This window comes from Kwoniella dejecticola, chromosome 11 (genome assembly GCF_000512565.2).
Source record: "Kwoniella dejecticola CBS 10117 chromosome 11, complete sequence".
NCBI classification, from domain to species: domain Eukaryota; kingdom Fungi; phylum Basidiomycota; class Tremellomycetes; order Tremellales; family Cryptococcaceae; genus Kwoniella; species Kwoniella dejecticola.
In genome coordinates, this window is record NC_089311.1 from 53,068 (window position 1) to 65,898 (window position 12,831).

General features: G+C 47.3%; 5 protein-coding genes across 5 annotated transcripts; 4 read left to right on the forward strand and 1 right to left on the reverse strand.

Moving 5' to 3' along the window:
- Window positions 1-364: 364 nt before the first annotated feature.
- On the forward strand, window positions 365-2,525 carry I303_108139 (uncharacterized protein; the record flags this gene model as incomplete). The annotated part of the gene is made up of 6 exons (XM_018410800.1): window positions 365-767; window positions 914-1,246; window positions 1,382-1,590; window positions 1,688-1,807; window positions 1,891-2,182; window positions 2,281-2,525. 6 exons carry the CDS (start codon window positions 365-367, stop codon window positions 2,523-2,525), a joined length of 1,602 nt encoding a protein of 533 aa, XP_018260610.1.
- A 1,593-nt stretch (window positions 2,526-4,118) lies between these two features.
- Window positions 4,119-6,015, forward strand: I303_108140 (uncharacterized protein; the record flags this gene model as incomplete). The annotated part of the gene is made up of 10 exons (XM_018410799.1): window positions 4,119-4,260; window positions 4,367-4,560; window positions 4,660-4,714; window positions 4,773-4,904; window positions 4,977-5,114; window positions 5,172-5,233; window positions 5,301-5,377; window positions 5,449-5,553; window positions 5,649-5,731; window positions 5,804-6,015. The coding sequence occupies 10 exons, from the start codon at window positions 4,119-4,121 to the stop codon at window positions 6,013-6,015; spliced, it is 1,200 nt and encodes a 399-aa protein (XP_018260609.1).
- A 430-nt stretch (window positions 6,016-6,445) lies between these two features.
- I303_108141 (translation machinery-associated protein 22) lies at window positions 6,446-7,521 on the reverse strand (the record flags this gene model as incomplete). The annotated part of the gene is made up of 5 exons (XM_018410798.1): window positions 6,446-6,493; window positions 6,599-6,661; window positions 6,759-6,950; window positions 7,114-7,244; window positions 7,353-7,521. 5 exons carry the CDS (start codon window positions 7,519-7,521, stop codon window positions 6,446-6,448), a joined length of 603 nt encoding a protein of 200 aa, XP_018260608.1.
- A 517-nt stretch (window positions 7,522-8,038) lies between these two features.
- On the forward strand, window positions 8,039-9,926 carry I303_108142 (uncharacterized protein; the record flags this gene model as incomplete). The annotated part of the gene is made up of 9 exons (XM_018410797.1): window positions 8,039-8,183; window positions 8,258-8,580; window positions 8,673-8,747; window positions 8,821-8,858; window positions 8,919-9,000; window positions 9,059-9,119; window positions 9,190-9,305; window positions 9,368-9,441; window positions 9,572-9,926. 9 exons carry the CDS (start codon window positions 8,039-8,041, stop codon window positions 9,924-9,926), a joined length of 1,269 nt encoding a protein of 422 aa, XP_018260607.1.
- Window positions 9,927-10,440: 514 nt separating this feature from the next.
- On the forward strand, window positions 10,441-12,822 carry I303_108143 (uncharacterized protein; the record flags this gene model as incomplete). Its single annotated transcript, XM_018410796.1, has 9 exons — window positions 10,441-10,894; window positions 11,016-11,355; window positions 11,448-11,502; window positions 11,562-11,611; window positions 11,666-11,739; window positions 11,800-11,913; window positions 11,993-12,371; window positions 12,468-12,558; window positions 12,622-12,822. The coding sequence occupies 9 exons, from the start codon at window positions 10,441-10,443 to the stop codon at window positions 12,820-12,822; spliced, it is 1,758 nt and encodes a 585-aa protein (XP_018260606.1).
- Window positions 12,823-12,831: the final 9 nt, after the last annotated feature.

Genomic DNA, 12,831 nt, shown 5'->3' on the forward strand with positions numbered 1-12,831 from the left:
TCGTTGTCGATCTTGATCCGGTCATTTCATCAAAACAAAAAACACCAGAACATGACGCATTGACCCCAAGCAACAACGTGGTAATCACGCTAACTCGATCCAGTCAACCGTGATCACAACTGATTACATAATATACCAATGAACCGACGCTTAATCGGATGATTCCGAATCCAATCGGCAAAAAACAAAAGCGCGCTTGACGAGGATGAGGGTGAAAAAACCACTATCACTATCGACAAATAAAATATAAATCATCCCATAGATCAATAAGATACCCTATCCACCTTCCTACTGCTATCCTAGGCTCGCTGCTTTGCCCCCTTCTTCCTGTTCTCCAGGTGGAACCACATCGATATTCGCAAAAATGGCTTCTCCAAGAAATATTGCTCGATTGGCCACTAGGCTCGCTTCCAGGCGTACCCCGGTTCCCTCTACTTCGACGCTGCGAGCGCCCATCAAAGCCAAAACAACGATGTTCGTTCGAAATGGCTCAACCCTCCCGCCGAGATCCACTCGATTCGCAGAAGCCACTGAGACTCACTTGAATGCATTGAAATCGATCAGCTCGTCTACACTGTCCACGTTGGACAGCACGGCGAGCGCGGACGAGTTGAAAACGTACAACGATGATTGGATGAACAAGTACCATGGTAAATCGCAAATAGTGGTCAAACCCAAGACAACGGAAGAAGTCAGTCAGATTATGAAGTATTGTTATGAGAATGATCTTGCTGTCGTGCCCCAAGGTGGAAATACAGGTTTAGTGGGTGAGTAGAGTAGATCAGCAGGCATTACAAGTAGTTGCTGCTGTATATTTTCTCTTTTATCATATCCATCAATCATCATCACCAATCCCCTTCCCCTTCATTTTTCTACGTTATGATACTGATCACATCATCTATTACTCACCCAGGCGGTTCGAATCCGGTCCACGACGAGATCATCCTGAACCTCTCCAACCTGAACCAAATCCGATCATTCGACGAAGTGTCCGGCGTCCTGGTAGCTGACGGAGGAGTCATCTTGGAGACTGCCGATCATTACCTGGCTGAAAAGGGATTCATCTTTCCCCTGGACTTGGGTGCGAAGGGATCATGTCATATCGGAGGAAATGTGTCGACCAATGCAGGTGGTCTGAGGTTATTGAGATACGGTAGTTTACACGGCACTGTTCTGGGTCTAGAAGTTGTTTTGCCTGATGGAACGATCTGGAATGGGCTGAGTGGATTGAGGAAAGACAATACTGGTGAGTGAGAGCGTCAGCCAGTCAGAATGAGACCATGTCCCTCCAGCATCATAACGAGAGCCTTTTCTATATTCTTTTTGCATTTCTGCACCCATAAGCCATGAAACAGCGACTGATGGATTCGAATCGTTTTAGGGTTCGATCTCAAGCAACTGTTCATCGGCTCAGAGGGGACAATCGGAATTATCACTGCCATCTCGATACTCTGTCCTCGACGACCGAGCGCCATGAATGTTGCTGTCTTCTCGCTTGACTCGTACGAGGCTGTACAGAAGGTATTTGCTGAAGCCAAGGGACACTTGGGAGAAATTCTCAGTGCATTTGAATTCTTCGATAAGCAGAGTGTAAGTGATTTTCCTGCCTTGTCATTCCTTTTTGTGTCGACCTGGAGACACCTCGTTCGAATGACTGAGCTGAGCTGATGATGTATCGTGGGTGTAGTACGCACTCGTGAAGAAGCACCAAGAGGAGAATGGAGGAGAGCGAAAGGTGTTTGAGACTGAAGGAGACTTCTATTGCTTGATTGAGACTGGTGGAAGTAATGCGGAGCACGACGAGGCTGTGAGTCCACTCTCAAGACAAGACGATCGATCCTTGTTTACATATATCCTCTGTACTGATCAATCGCTCATATCGCATTGCAGAAACTCACGGGCTTGTTAGAGCATTTGATGGAGAATGAGATGGTCCTTGACGGAGTCCTCGCCCAGGATTCTACCCAGTTCCAATCGTTGTGGTCGTTACGTGAATTAGTCCCCGAGTCAGCTGGAAAGGCAGGATCAGTCTACAAATACGATGTCTCTGTACCTGTCGGAAAGATGTACGGCCTAGTGGAGAAGATGCGGGCTAAGTTGAGGGAAGGTGGGATATTGGAAGGAGATGGTCAGAAAGATGGACCGATCAGGGCCGTCGCTGGTTATGGACATATGGGTGATGGTGAGTATCCCTCCAATCGGGCATCAAGAAGACAGATCAACGTGAAGGCAATGACGTTTCTGTGACAAAGAGCTGATATCTTGGTACTCCTATCTTAGGTAACTTGCACATAAATATCGTGGCTAATAAATACACCGACGAAGTGGAGAAGATCATCGAGCCGTATATCTATGAAATCGTAGCTGAAAACGAAGGGTCGATATCTGCGGAACACGGTCTGGGGGTGATGAAGGCTCCGTATATTGGATATTCGAAGAATGACACCTCGATCGATTTGATGAAGAAGGTCAAGACTCTGTTTGATCCTAAAGGATTGTTGAATCCTTATAAATACATCGTGTAGTGTACGAGGAACAAATTCGGATTTCGATCTGGATCTGATTTGACTTTAGATGGATTTGTGGTGAAGCGGAATTATCTCTGTTTGCATAGAGTATTAGGTGTCATAGTCGTCAAACTGCTATGCATCATGCCATTATGCATCTTATCTCACACACATATAAAGTATACGAGTACATGCTTGAGATCAGACGCGTGGGGCGAGGCAATGAAGGGAAGGACAAAAGGAAGCGTAACGGAGAAACCGGTCCAAGCGCGAGTCTTTGATTTTCAGGGACAGTCGTTGTAGTCGTCGTTGTATGGTATGGTGTATGGTGTGGTGATGGCGTTTCATATATGTTTGGAGATACCATCATGTTTCAAAGTACAATAGACAAACACCAACAAACAAACATCTTCTTCCTCGAGAATCAATGGCGCTGATATGCACTCACTGACAAACACAAGATGACCCCTGATACTGATAGTCTGAAAGAGAAGATGTAACAAAGCATCCCACTTCGATGGGATTGCGCATTGACCTTTCCTTACCCCTGCCCCTCCGACATGCTACAGCGTACTAAATCCACCTTACCATTGTTCTGTTCCTCTGTTCCTCTGTTCCTCTGTTCCTCTACTGAGAGCGAGCGATCCATGCTCTAAGCTAGTCTCGACTGATTTTTATTCTGCCTTATATGTGTATGTACTTATGCATTGATCCTCCTTTTATTCATGGCTTGATCATGACCATGACAACCATTCTACTTCTTCCCGACCATCATCACTTCAAACGTTCAAACTATCTCACACTCTTTGCTCACCACCCCTCCTCGTCCCACTCCCTTCTTCTCCTTTCACTCCTCGACCACACCGACTAGTCCAGCCCATTCCAGTCCAATCACTGAGACTTGACCACGATCCAGCGATAATCAGCAGTCGATAGTCGATAGTCAACAGTCAATCAATTTCCATCTCACTCATCATATTCCTCCTTGATCTTTATCCTTTGATCAACCTCTCCTACCGATTCAAGTCGAGCTCATCAACACCGCATCACCATCACACACATCCTTCATTCAATCTCCTTTGTCAACGAGACCCCTTTTAATCGATAATCCTGATCTGACCCAATCATCTAATTGTCTAATTGAAGTATCGCTTCCTCCAAGTATACGCACAGCCTCTCTTCCTCCTCCTTTCTTCGCGAGTGACGAGTTTGCAAGTCTACCGATCTGAAACGAGACGAAGGGCATCTCGAGGGTACAGTATAAGACAGTCAAAGAAGTACAAAGGATCAGGCGAGTGAGATACAAAGTGGAAGAAAAGGACTTCTGCTCGTTATAAGCTGTGGTTATTATATCTATCGTATGTCGAATATTGTCTTTTTTTAATCGAATATACGGTAGATCGCGTCGAGCTCTTTGGTTGACTGACTCGGCACGAAATCTTGTTGAAGCCAATATAACCCCCTGATACTATACCACCTAGACATCCCTCTTTTCCCTCCGAAGTAGCGTCTGAGTCGAGCGCAACAGTGCATCTTCTTCTTGTTCAAGGTATCTCAGCTAGAAATACTCGTAGCGCCATCCCTCGGATAGTCCGACTTCGGCAAGACAAGATGAGTCAAGTCCAACAACGACAACCACAACAACAACAGCCTGGTCAAACTCAGTCGTCGAACCAAGGTGCCGCTCAAGCTCAGGAAAGGACGACAAAGGGAAATTCAGCTAGTGCCCCCAGAAAAGTGAAGTTCAACGTCGGTAAGTCTGGCCAGTCGAATCACATCGTAATATCATAACGCGATCATGCTGTCCGGTGTGACCTACGAAGTGTTGTAAAGCAAAAGCGTTAATGGATTTACGACAGGCCATACGTATCACGTCCTCGATGTCATCGGCGAAGGCGCCTACGGTGTGGTCGCATCTGCGATCCACCGACCGTCGGGCACCAAAGTAGCGATCAAAAAGATTGCGCCGTTTGATCATTCGATGTTCGCTCTGAGGACGTTGAGAGAGCTGAAGTTGCTCAAGTATTTTGCGGAAGAGGGAGTCAGCGAGAATGTAAGCGTTTCTTCTTCCCCTACAACAGTTTTTCGATGCGCGGCTACTGTATACTACTGTAAATCGGTGTATCTGCTTAATGGGGGCTGGGAGTTGTAGATCATCTCGGTGTTGGATATCATCAGACCGGCATCGTACGATTCATTCAAAGAAGGTCAGTCAGCTGGCCATCACCGTGAGATTGACAGCTGAATCTGGGAATGGGTATACAGTGTATTTGGTCCAAGAATTGCTGGAGACCGATTTACATCGAGTGATCCGTACGCAAGATCTGTCGGACGATCACTGTCAATATTTCCTGTACCAGACTTGTCGAGCTTTGAAAGCTTTACATTCCGCTGAGAGTAAGCTGGGAACGCGTCTAAGCCCAGCCCCAAGAATCTCGCTGAACTTGTTCTTTCCGATAATTTAATTAGTCATCCACCGAGATTTGAAACCCTCAAACTTGCTGCTGAACGCGAACTGCGATTTGAAAGTATGCGATTTCGGTCTTGCCAGATCGACCCAGACAGCTTCGCCAGAGGGCCAGAACAACCAAGGATTCATGACTGAATGTGAGTGATGACCAACACTGTGTCGATGGCATGATTGAATTTTCGATTCCGGTCTAGATGTCGCGACTCGATGGTACAGAGCTCCAGAGGTCATGCTCTCATTCAGAATGTACACCAAGGTACGCGGATCAGCTGAGCGGTCACAAGCAAGATTTATGATCCAGCTGATGGGGTTGACCTGTATAGTCGATCGACGTGTGGTCGGTCGGATGTATTCTGGCTGAGATGTTGAGTGGTAAACCATTGTTCCCCGGACGGGACTAGTGAGTGTCAATCAACAAATCTTGACAATAATGGAAATCGTACCGATTTGTCTTACATTGCTACATTGTAGCCATCACCAGCTTTCTCTTATATTGGATGTATTGGGTACCCCGACTTTCGAGGAATTCCAAGCTATCACTTCGAAACGATCCAAGGAATACGTCAGGACTTTACAGTGAGTCCTGAACCCTCTTACGCCCTCTCTTGAGATCTGAATTTCTTGATCTGTTGAACGATCCAATGTTGATTCGACTACTATCACGTTTGTAGATTCCGAAAGAAAAGAACATTTGAATCGCTCTATCCTAATGCTTCGCCATTAGCCATCGATTTCTTGACCAAGACATTGACTTGTAAGTTTACCGGTTCCAGTTCTCTGACTCGAATTTGAGACGATGAGATGCTGATGAGTACATGACATCTAGTCGACCCAAGAAAGAGGTTCACGGTTGAGCAATGTTTATCACACCCGTACCTCGATGCGTACCATGATCCAGACGACGAGCCGTCTGCTAAGCCCCTTTCGTCCAACTTCTTCGATTTCGACATGATGAAAGATGAGATCTCGCGAGATGACTTGAAGAGATTGTTATTCGAGGAAATTATGACTTTCGGACAGTCTGGCGGGAACCACTAGCTGCAATTCGACTCCAACGCCTGTCAAATGACAATTCGATGTGTTGAGTGTCAAAGGAAGGAAAGACAGCCATTGGCAATTCCCGGAACGAGATGAAAGTTTCGATTTAGTGTAGAGTGAGATGCTTCGTGAACACTGTGAATATTGTAAAATCTGTAGATTAGTATAGAACCACTTTTTCTCTGTCTGTCTTAGCTGTCCCCATTGTTCTCTTCAAACCCTATCATGACCATACATGCGCGTGCCCGGATCGACCAACGCATCTTCTCAGGAGATCAGTAGCTGCTGCGATCGTTCGCAAGAGTATTTGTGTAACATACAGGCTCAGCACGACGAGCATGTCCGGGGCATTGTCAAAAGTTTCCTTGGATCTACACGGTCTCTCGAATATTTAGTATGATTGATGAGATTGCATAGGCAATGAATACGATTAGGCAGCGGGTTCTTCCTCTTCCGCCTTCTTTTTCTTGACTTCGACCTGCAGCGAAGCAAATCATCAGTATTGGATCAATAAGGGTTCGAATTGGGCGCGCTGTAATATGGCCGTTGTTGCTGCTGCGGACTATTTGGGAAGACTGCTCACCCTTGTCACTTGGTCCGCCGGAGCACCTTTCAATACCCCGACTTGAGCTTTGAGCATCTCGACCTGAGAAGCACAAGTTTGATGGTTAGTCAATTTTATGTGGTACCAGATCGTGAGGATCTGGATCAGACGCGATGAATTGGAGCTGGGTGGAACTCACTATATCATCTCCCACATCACCTTGGATAACAATCTCTTCCCCTCCTCCAGGGATCTTGGACACACTTGAACCAGTAGCGAATTTGCCTGCGAAAAGCTTAGCAGCCTTTTTCAGGTCAATTCCGAATAATTCCAAGTTCTGGATATGCGTTTGATGTTTCCTCTTAGTACGCTCAGATCGCTTGATGATGATCTGTTATCAATGATAAATGAGATCGATCAGTTTAATTCTAGGTAGTCTCGAGACTCTTTTTCAGAAGGAGAGGTGAGAAGGAGGGATGCGGGGTACAAAGGATGAAACGCAAAACTCATTCTGCTCGCAAGGTGTTGAAAAAGACGATACACATCGGACTCACCTTGGTCTCGCCCTTCTTCTTTGCTTCAGCTTCAGCTTTCTTAGCAGCCTTCTTCTCGGCTTTCGCAGCATCCGCTTCGATCTTCTCTTGCTTTTCTACTGATAGAGTACCGATCCGAGCGGCCAGATTGCCTATACAACACAAGGTATTTCAGAATTCCGATCGAGTATGAGCGATCAAGCCAGCTTATATTGTATGTCTGATCTGGCAACTTCGTTGAGCGATGAGACTCAACTCACCCTCACCCCATAATCTCTCGTACTCGTCTTGATCCTCCCCTTCCAACCATGTTTTACACTTTGAGAAGGACGGACCGAATTCGCAATACTCGGTTGGGAGGGAACATATCGCGCAGTAATGCGGCGTGATGGGCTTGGTAGATGGTCCTGCTGTTGCTATGGCTGCCATCCTAGTCTGATGCTGCTTGTGGTTTGGTATGGTATGTAAATGATAGTCGATAATGATATAGATGCAAGAAGGTTCTATGGGTCCGACGGGGGAAGAAGGTGAGGGGATGAAGGAGATGGAGAAGGAGATGGAGATGGAGATGGAGATTGGCCGGATCTCCTTGTCGCCTTAGATGGTAGGTATGCCCTTCCGTCAACATATATCTACTAATTCTTATGCATCGCATTCATTGCTCCTTGGATCATCGACCTGCTGACCAGGATCAGCCCTCACCTAGGACAGCGACTAGCTCGCCAGGGCTGCTTTGGACGTGTGACGAGAAAGTCAAGTCAAGTCATCGATCAGGAAAAGCAAAAAGAACCGTGTCGATACGCGTTCCGCTCTTTCACCAACCTCACCTTCGCAATTGGCATTGTGATTCCCTCACCCAGCCTAGAAGTGGGAGCAGCCTCTGGGTACAACGAGAGGAAGTAACTTCTGGTCAACCCTTGCATCGATCTCACAAGTTGCTCGAACCATGCCCCTGATACATAGCTTGTCCGGCGTGGTGATAAGATGTTTCAAGAAAGTCGAAAGTGCGGCAGACTGGATGACGGGAGCTGCTGGACCCGTGTTTGTGTTCATGTGTTGGTCGTTAATCCTCTCCGGAGGTTTCATATACTGTAAGCATCATCCATCACTCAGAATCGAAATGTTCATCTTGTTCAAAGAGCATGTGCTGAGAGAATCAGCGTAGTCGACGTTGTAGTCCGCTCGTTGTCCTTATTGTCCTTATTCCTCCTTTCGCCTTTACTCATCTTAGTACCCCTCAATCTGTATGGACAGTACTACCTCGTGACCCACGTTCCACCGGGATATCCTGCGCCGAAACCGAGTGGCGAAGAAAAGAAAGCGGCTGCGTGGTTGATACCGAATCCGAAGAGTATATGGGCAGGTGAACGATGGGGTTTTGTCAGGCAAGGTAGAGCATTGACCGGAGCCAGTGGGATGAGTGGAGTATGGGAAGGCGCCAGTAGAAGAGTGAGGAGGTGTAGGAAATGTGATGGTCCAAAGCCTGAGGTGAGTCTTGCTTTGATCCCTCACTGCCTGCTTGTCTGCCCGCGCAGAGTTTCTCGGCTGACATGATACACTCCATATATGATTGGATGAAGCGCACTCATCATTGCTCGGTGTGTAAGCGGTGTGTACTGCAAATGGACCATCATTGTCCATGGATCAATGCATGTGTGAGTCAAGCTATACTCATAGAAACGATGCGCCCTTGCTCATGGTCCGCTGACTCTGGAATTTGCATTACAGGTTGGACTGCATAATCAACGGCACTTTGTGCTATTCATGTGAGTTGTGCCTTTCGTCAACAACGTCTGCGCGGCTCTGACATGACATCGTCGTCTCAGGGCTTGGCTCTCGACTGGTTGCGCAACAGTCAGTATAACGGGATACCACGCGTTCTTAGCTACATTTGATTATCATGCGGAGGTACGTTCACGTCTTGGTGCTGATATGGGAGCGCGACTTATGCTGATAATTGTCTAAGTGGCCATCATGGACACCAAAAATAGGCTTCACGCTGATATACGTCCTTTGTTTGGCCATCGGTATGTCATCATTGAGCCTCGGGCGATTATTTGGGAATGTTTGACTGACTGCGAGACACTGGCTTGACAGGTTTTGCTGTATCCGTATTGATGTTTTGGCATCTGTATATGGTATCTTACGGAGAAACTTCAATAGAGAGTCACGATAACGCCTATCTAGCGGGAAAGGCTAAAAAGGAGGGTCTAGTGAGTCCTTGTTGGCGCTTCCTCTGATCAGATTGACTCGATTGACACCCAATTTTCAACAGATCTATCTCAATCCGTATGACCTCGGAAGACGTCGGAATCTACAACTATTCTTCAATATAGGTCCCAACGGATAGTGAGTTGCTCTGAGCCATCCTGGCCTATCTTTCATCTGTCGACCTCGGGATCTTGACATGATGCTATTCCCTTGGCCCAGTCCAGAAGACTGGTTTGCTATATGTGCTGACCGTTTGCCTTCTTGCCAGTTCCAAGATGTCCCTGCTGTTCCCATTGGTGCTACCGCCGGCATCTAATGGCTGGTCATTTCCTCGCCGCCCTATCCCCTCTCACCCTCCTGCCAAATCCACCAATCTACACGCACCGGAACTAGCGGATGGTCTCATTGCTCGAGCGAATGGCTTAGGCCTGGGGCTAGGCTTAGAAGGTGAAGTGCCCAATGCGGAAGGCGAACTGCGTAGTCCGATAGGTGGACATGCGGAGGATGGAATGGGAGGATATGTGATGGGTGATGAAGAGGGCTTGACGGATGATGAGGAAGGGGGTGGTGGGTGGATGGATTTAGGGGATCCCCAATATAGGTTTGGGAATGATGATCGCTAAGCAGTATCTATCTGTAGCGTAGCGGGACACAATTTGCAGGTCAGGTAACACCTATTACTCATCAACGTACCACATGTATCGTACCATCACTTCCCCTCTATTCTCTTCGATAGAGACATAGATATGATCATAGACATACATGTCGATCAGTCCGTCAGTTACCCGCAAGGTGCCGGTATTTCGGCCCGACAAGGGTTGATGTTTTAACTTTTTCGGCCTACGCTATTAGATATCTCTCTCCTCTCTACCTTACCGCGCGTATATTGCCAAAAAAGTTGGGAAATGACATGATCACAATAGCGGCTGTATACATCTACATCTGCCTTCTTTCTCTTCACTACTATCTGTGTCGCACGCTGTATGTACATTGAGAGCTCACACACATCCAGTCAATTCTGTCCTTATATCGCTCCTCTGGGTACTTGGCTTCCATTTTGATTTGCCGTCTTGACTGTCCTGTGTATAAAAGGGTCCGATCGAACCTCCTCGTCTTCGATCGACATATACCAACACAATGTTTCGAGCCACCTCTAGAAGCTGGAGGAGCATATCAAACACTGTCCGATCATCTCGCGATCACTTACCGGCTCGTGTGACCCTTTTGAAACCTCCGACCAGATTGTACACCTCCGGCTCTTCCTCGTCGACCTCCTACCGATCATACGGAGCGACTATTCTCGTTTCAAGTATAGCAGCAGTCGTTCTCACCCAAGTGTGGAACTCTCAAAATCAAATACAGTGTGACGATGGAGCATTAACAATCAAGACTCCAGCAGAAAGGGATGAAGCCTATGTTACTCCTACTAAAGCTTCGGAGTTGATACCTAGTAATCAGGATCCAAAGTATGCTACCAAGGAGGAGATTGATCAGGCTATAGAGGTACTGAAAGGGAAGTTGAAGGAGGACCAGGTTTCGACTAATCCGGATGAGCTGTTGAGTCATGGTGTCTCGGCCAATACGTATCATGGTGAGTCTCCTAGAACCCTTCACAAATTCTCGGTTTCAGTCACAGGTAACCTATACGCCCGAACAAAGCGATCGTTTGGCTCAAGAATAAGGCTAATAATAACGTTTTTCTCTGCTTACAGCCGCCGCTATACCAAACGTGGTAGTCTATGCGGAATCGACAGAAGATGTTTCCGCTGTGATGAAACTAGCCAACGAATATCGAATACCGGTCACACCTTTCAGTGGAGGAACTTCTCTTGAAGGCCATATAACGTGTCCGTACGGTGGTATCTGCGTAGATTTGTCTAGGATGGACAAGATATTGGAATTACATGCGGAAGACTCGGATGCAGTGGTGCAGGCCGGATGTCAATGGGAAGCGATCAACGAGGAGTTCAAAGAACGGGGTCTGAATCTGTTTTTCCCACTGGATCCGGGGCCTAGTGCTTGTATCGGTGGGATGATGGCGACCGGTTGTAGGTGAGTGGAGCGCTGGGGCGCTTACCATGATCCCTCTTACGATTTCTGAGAGACTAAGTTGAGGTGCAGTGCTGATCGAATGTGATGTATAGTGGGACCAATGCTGTGAGATACGGAACCGCTAAAGGAGAATGGTTCTTGAACGCTGTGAGCAGTCATTCCTGAACTTTGCGAGGGTCGAGAGTTTCCGCTGATCAATCGATTAGACTGTGGTGTTACCGAACGGCGAGATCATCAAGACTCGACAACGGTCCAGGTGCGTTTATCGGGACTAGATCTTCCTGGATAAATATTGATAATGAGAGAATAGGAAATCCTCTGCCGGGTACGACTTGACAAAGCTGTTCATCGGTGCCGAGGGTACTCTGGGTATCGTGACTGAAGGTGAGCAGCATCCCCAGACCTCTTAGATCTGCAACGGTGTCAGCTGACCCTTTTCCCCAGCTACCATCCGTCTCGCTCCAGTCCTACCTACTCGAGTCGCTGTTTGTGGATTCCCAGGAGTCGAAGAAGCCGTGTCGGCCGTAGGGGAAGTGATAAATCAAGGTGTAGCGATGCGTGAGCTACTGATTCTCTTTTTGTTCATAAAGCTGCAAGGTAATTGTCTGATCGCTGATGATATTCCCCTTTCATCCAGAATGTGTCGAATTATGCGACACATTGATGATGGAAGCAATCGGGAAATTCGGCAATGTCTCGATGCCCCTTCCTACGCTTGACACCATCTTCTTCAAATTCCAAGGATCCAATGCAGAGGCAATAGAGCAGAACGTCAAGATAGTCTCAGAGATATCCAAGAAACACGGAGGCCAAGACTTGGTCTTTGCCAAGAACGATAGGGAGTCAGACGAACTTTGGAGTGCACGGAAATCTGCACATTGGTCAGCTATGGCTCTTGTTGAGGGATCTACATGTTATTCGACAGATGTGTGTGTGCCGGTCAGTAATTTGCCCAAGTTGGTGAAGCAGACCAAGGAGGATCTCAAGGAGAATGGGATTGTCGGACCTTTGTTAGGGTGAGTCAAGCCCTCACTTGGTTGCGCCTCTCAGCATAGCTGCGAACACACAATGAAACGAAAATGGACGAGGCTGATCAGTGCCATCATCGATAGTCACGTCGGCGATGGGAACTTCCATTGTGCGCTGATTTTCAAGGCGGACGTACCGGGAGAATTCGAGAAGGTCGATGCAGCTGCCCATAGAGTGAGTAAATCGGAGATGACGATCCACCCGGTTCATGTTGAGCTTATACACTGTGCTTTACAGATGGTTAAGAGAGCGATAGCCCTTCAAGGTACATGCACAGGTGAACACGGTGTCGGTATAGGTAAAAGAGAATACCTACCTCTCGAATTGGGTGAAGGTACGATAGCGGTCATGAAGCAATTGAAGAACGCGTTGGATCCGAAGGGTATAATGAACCCTGGTAAAGTAGGTATCATGCTTTGTTTGACCTGGCTACCTTGACTGTAATTC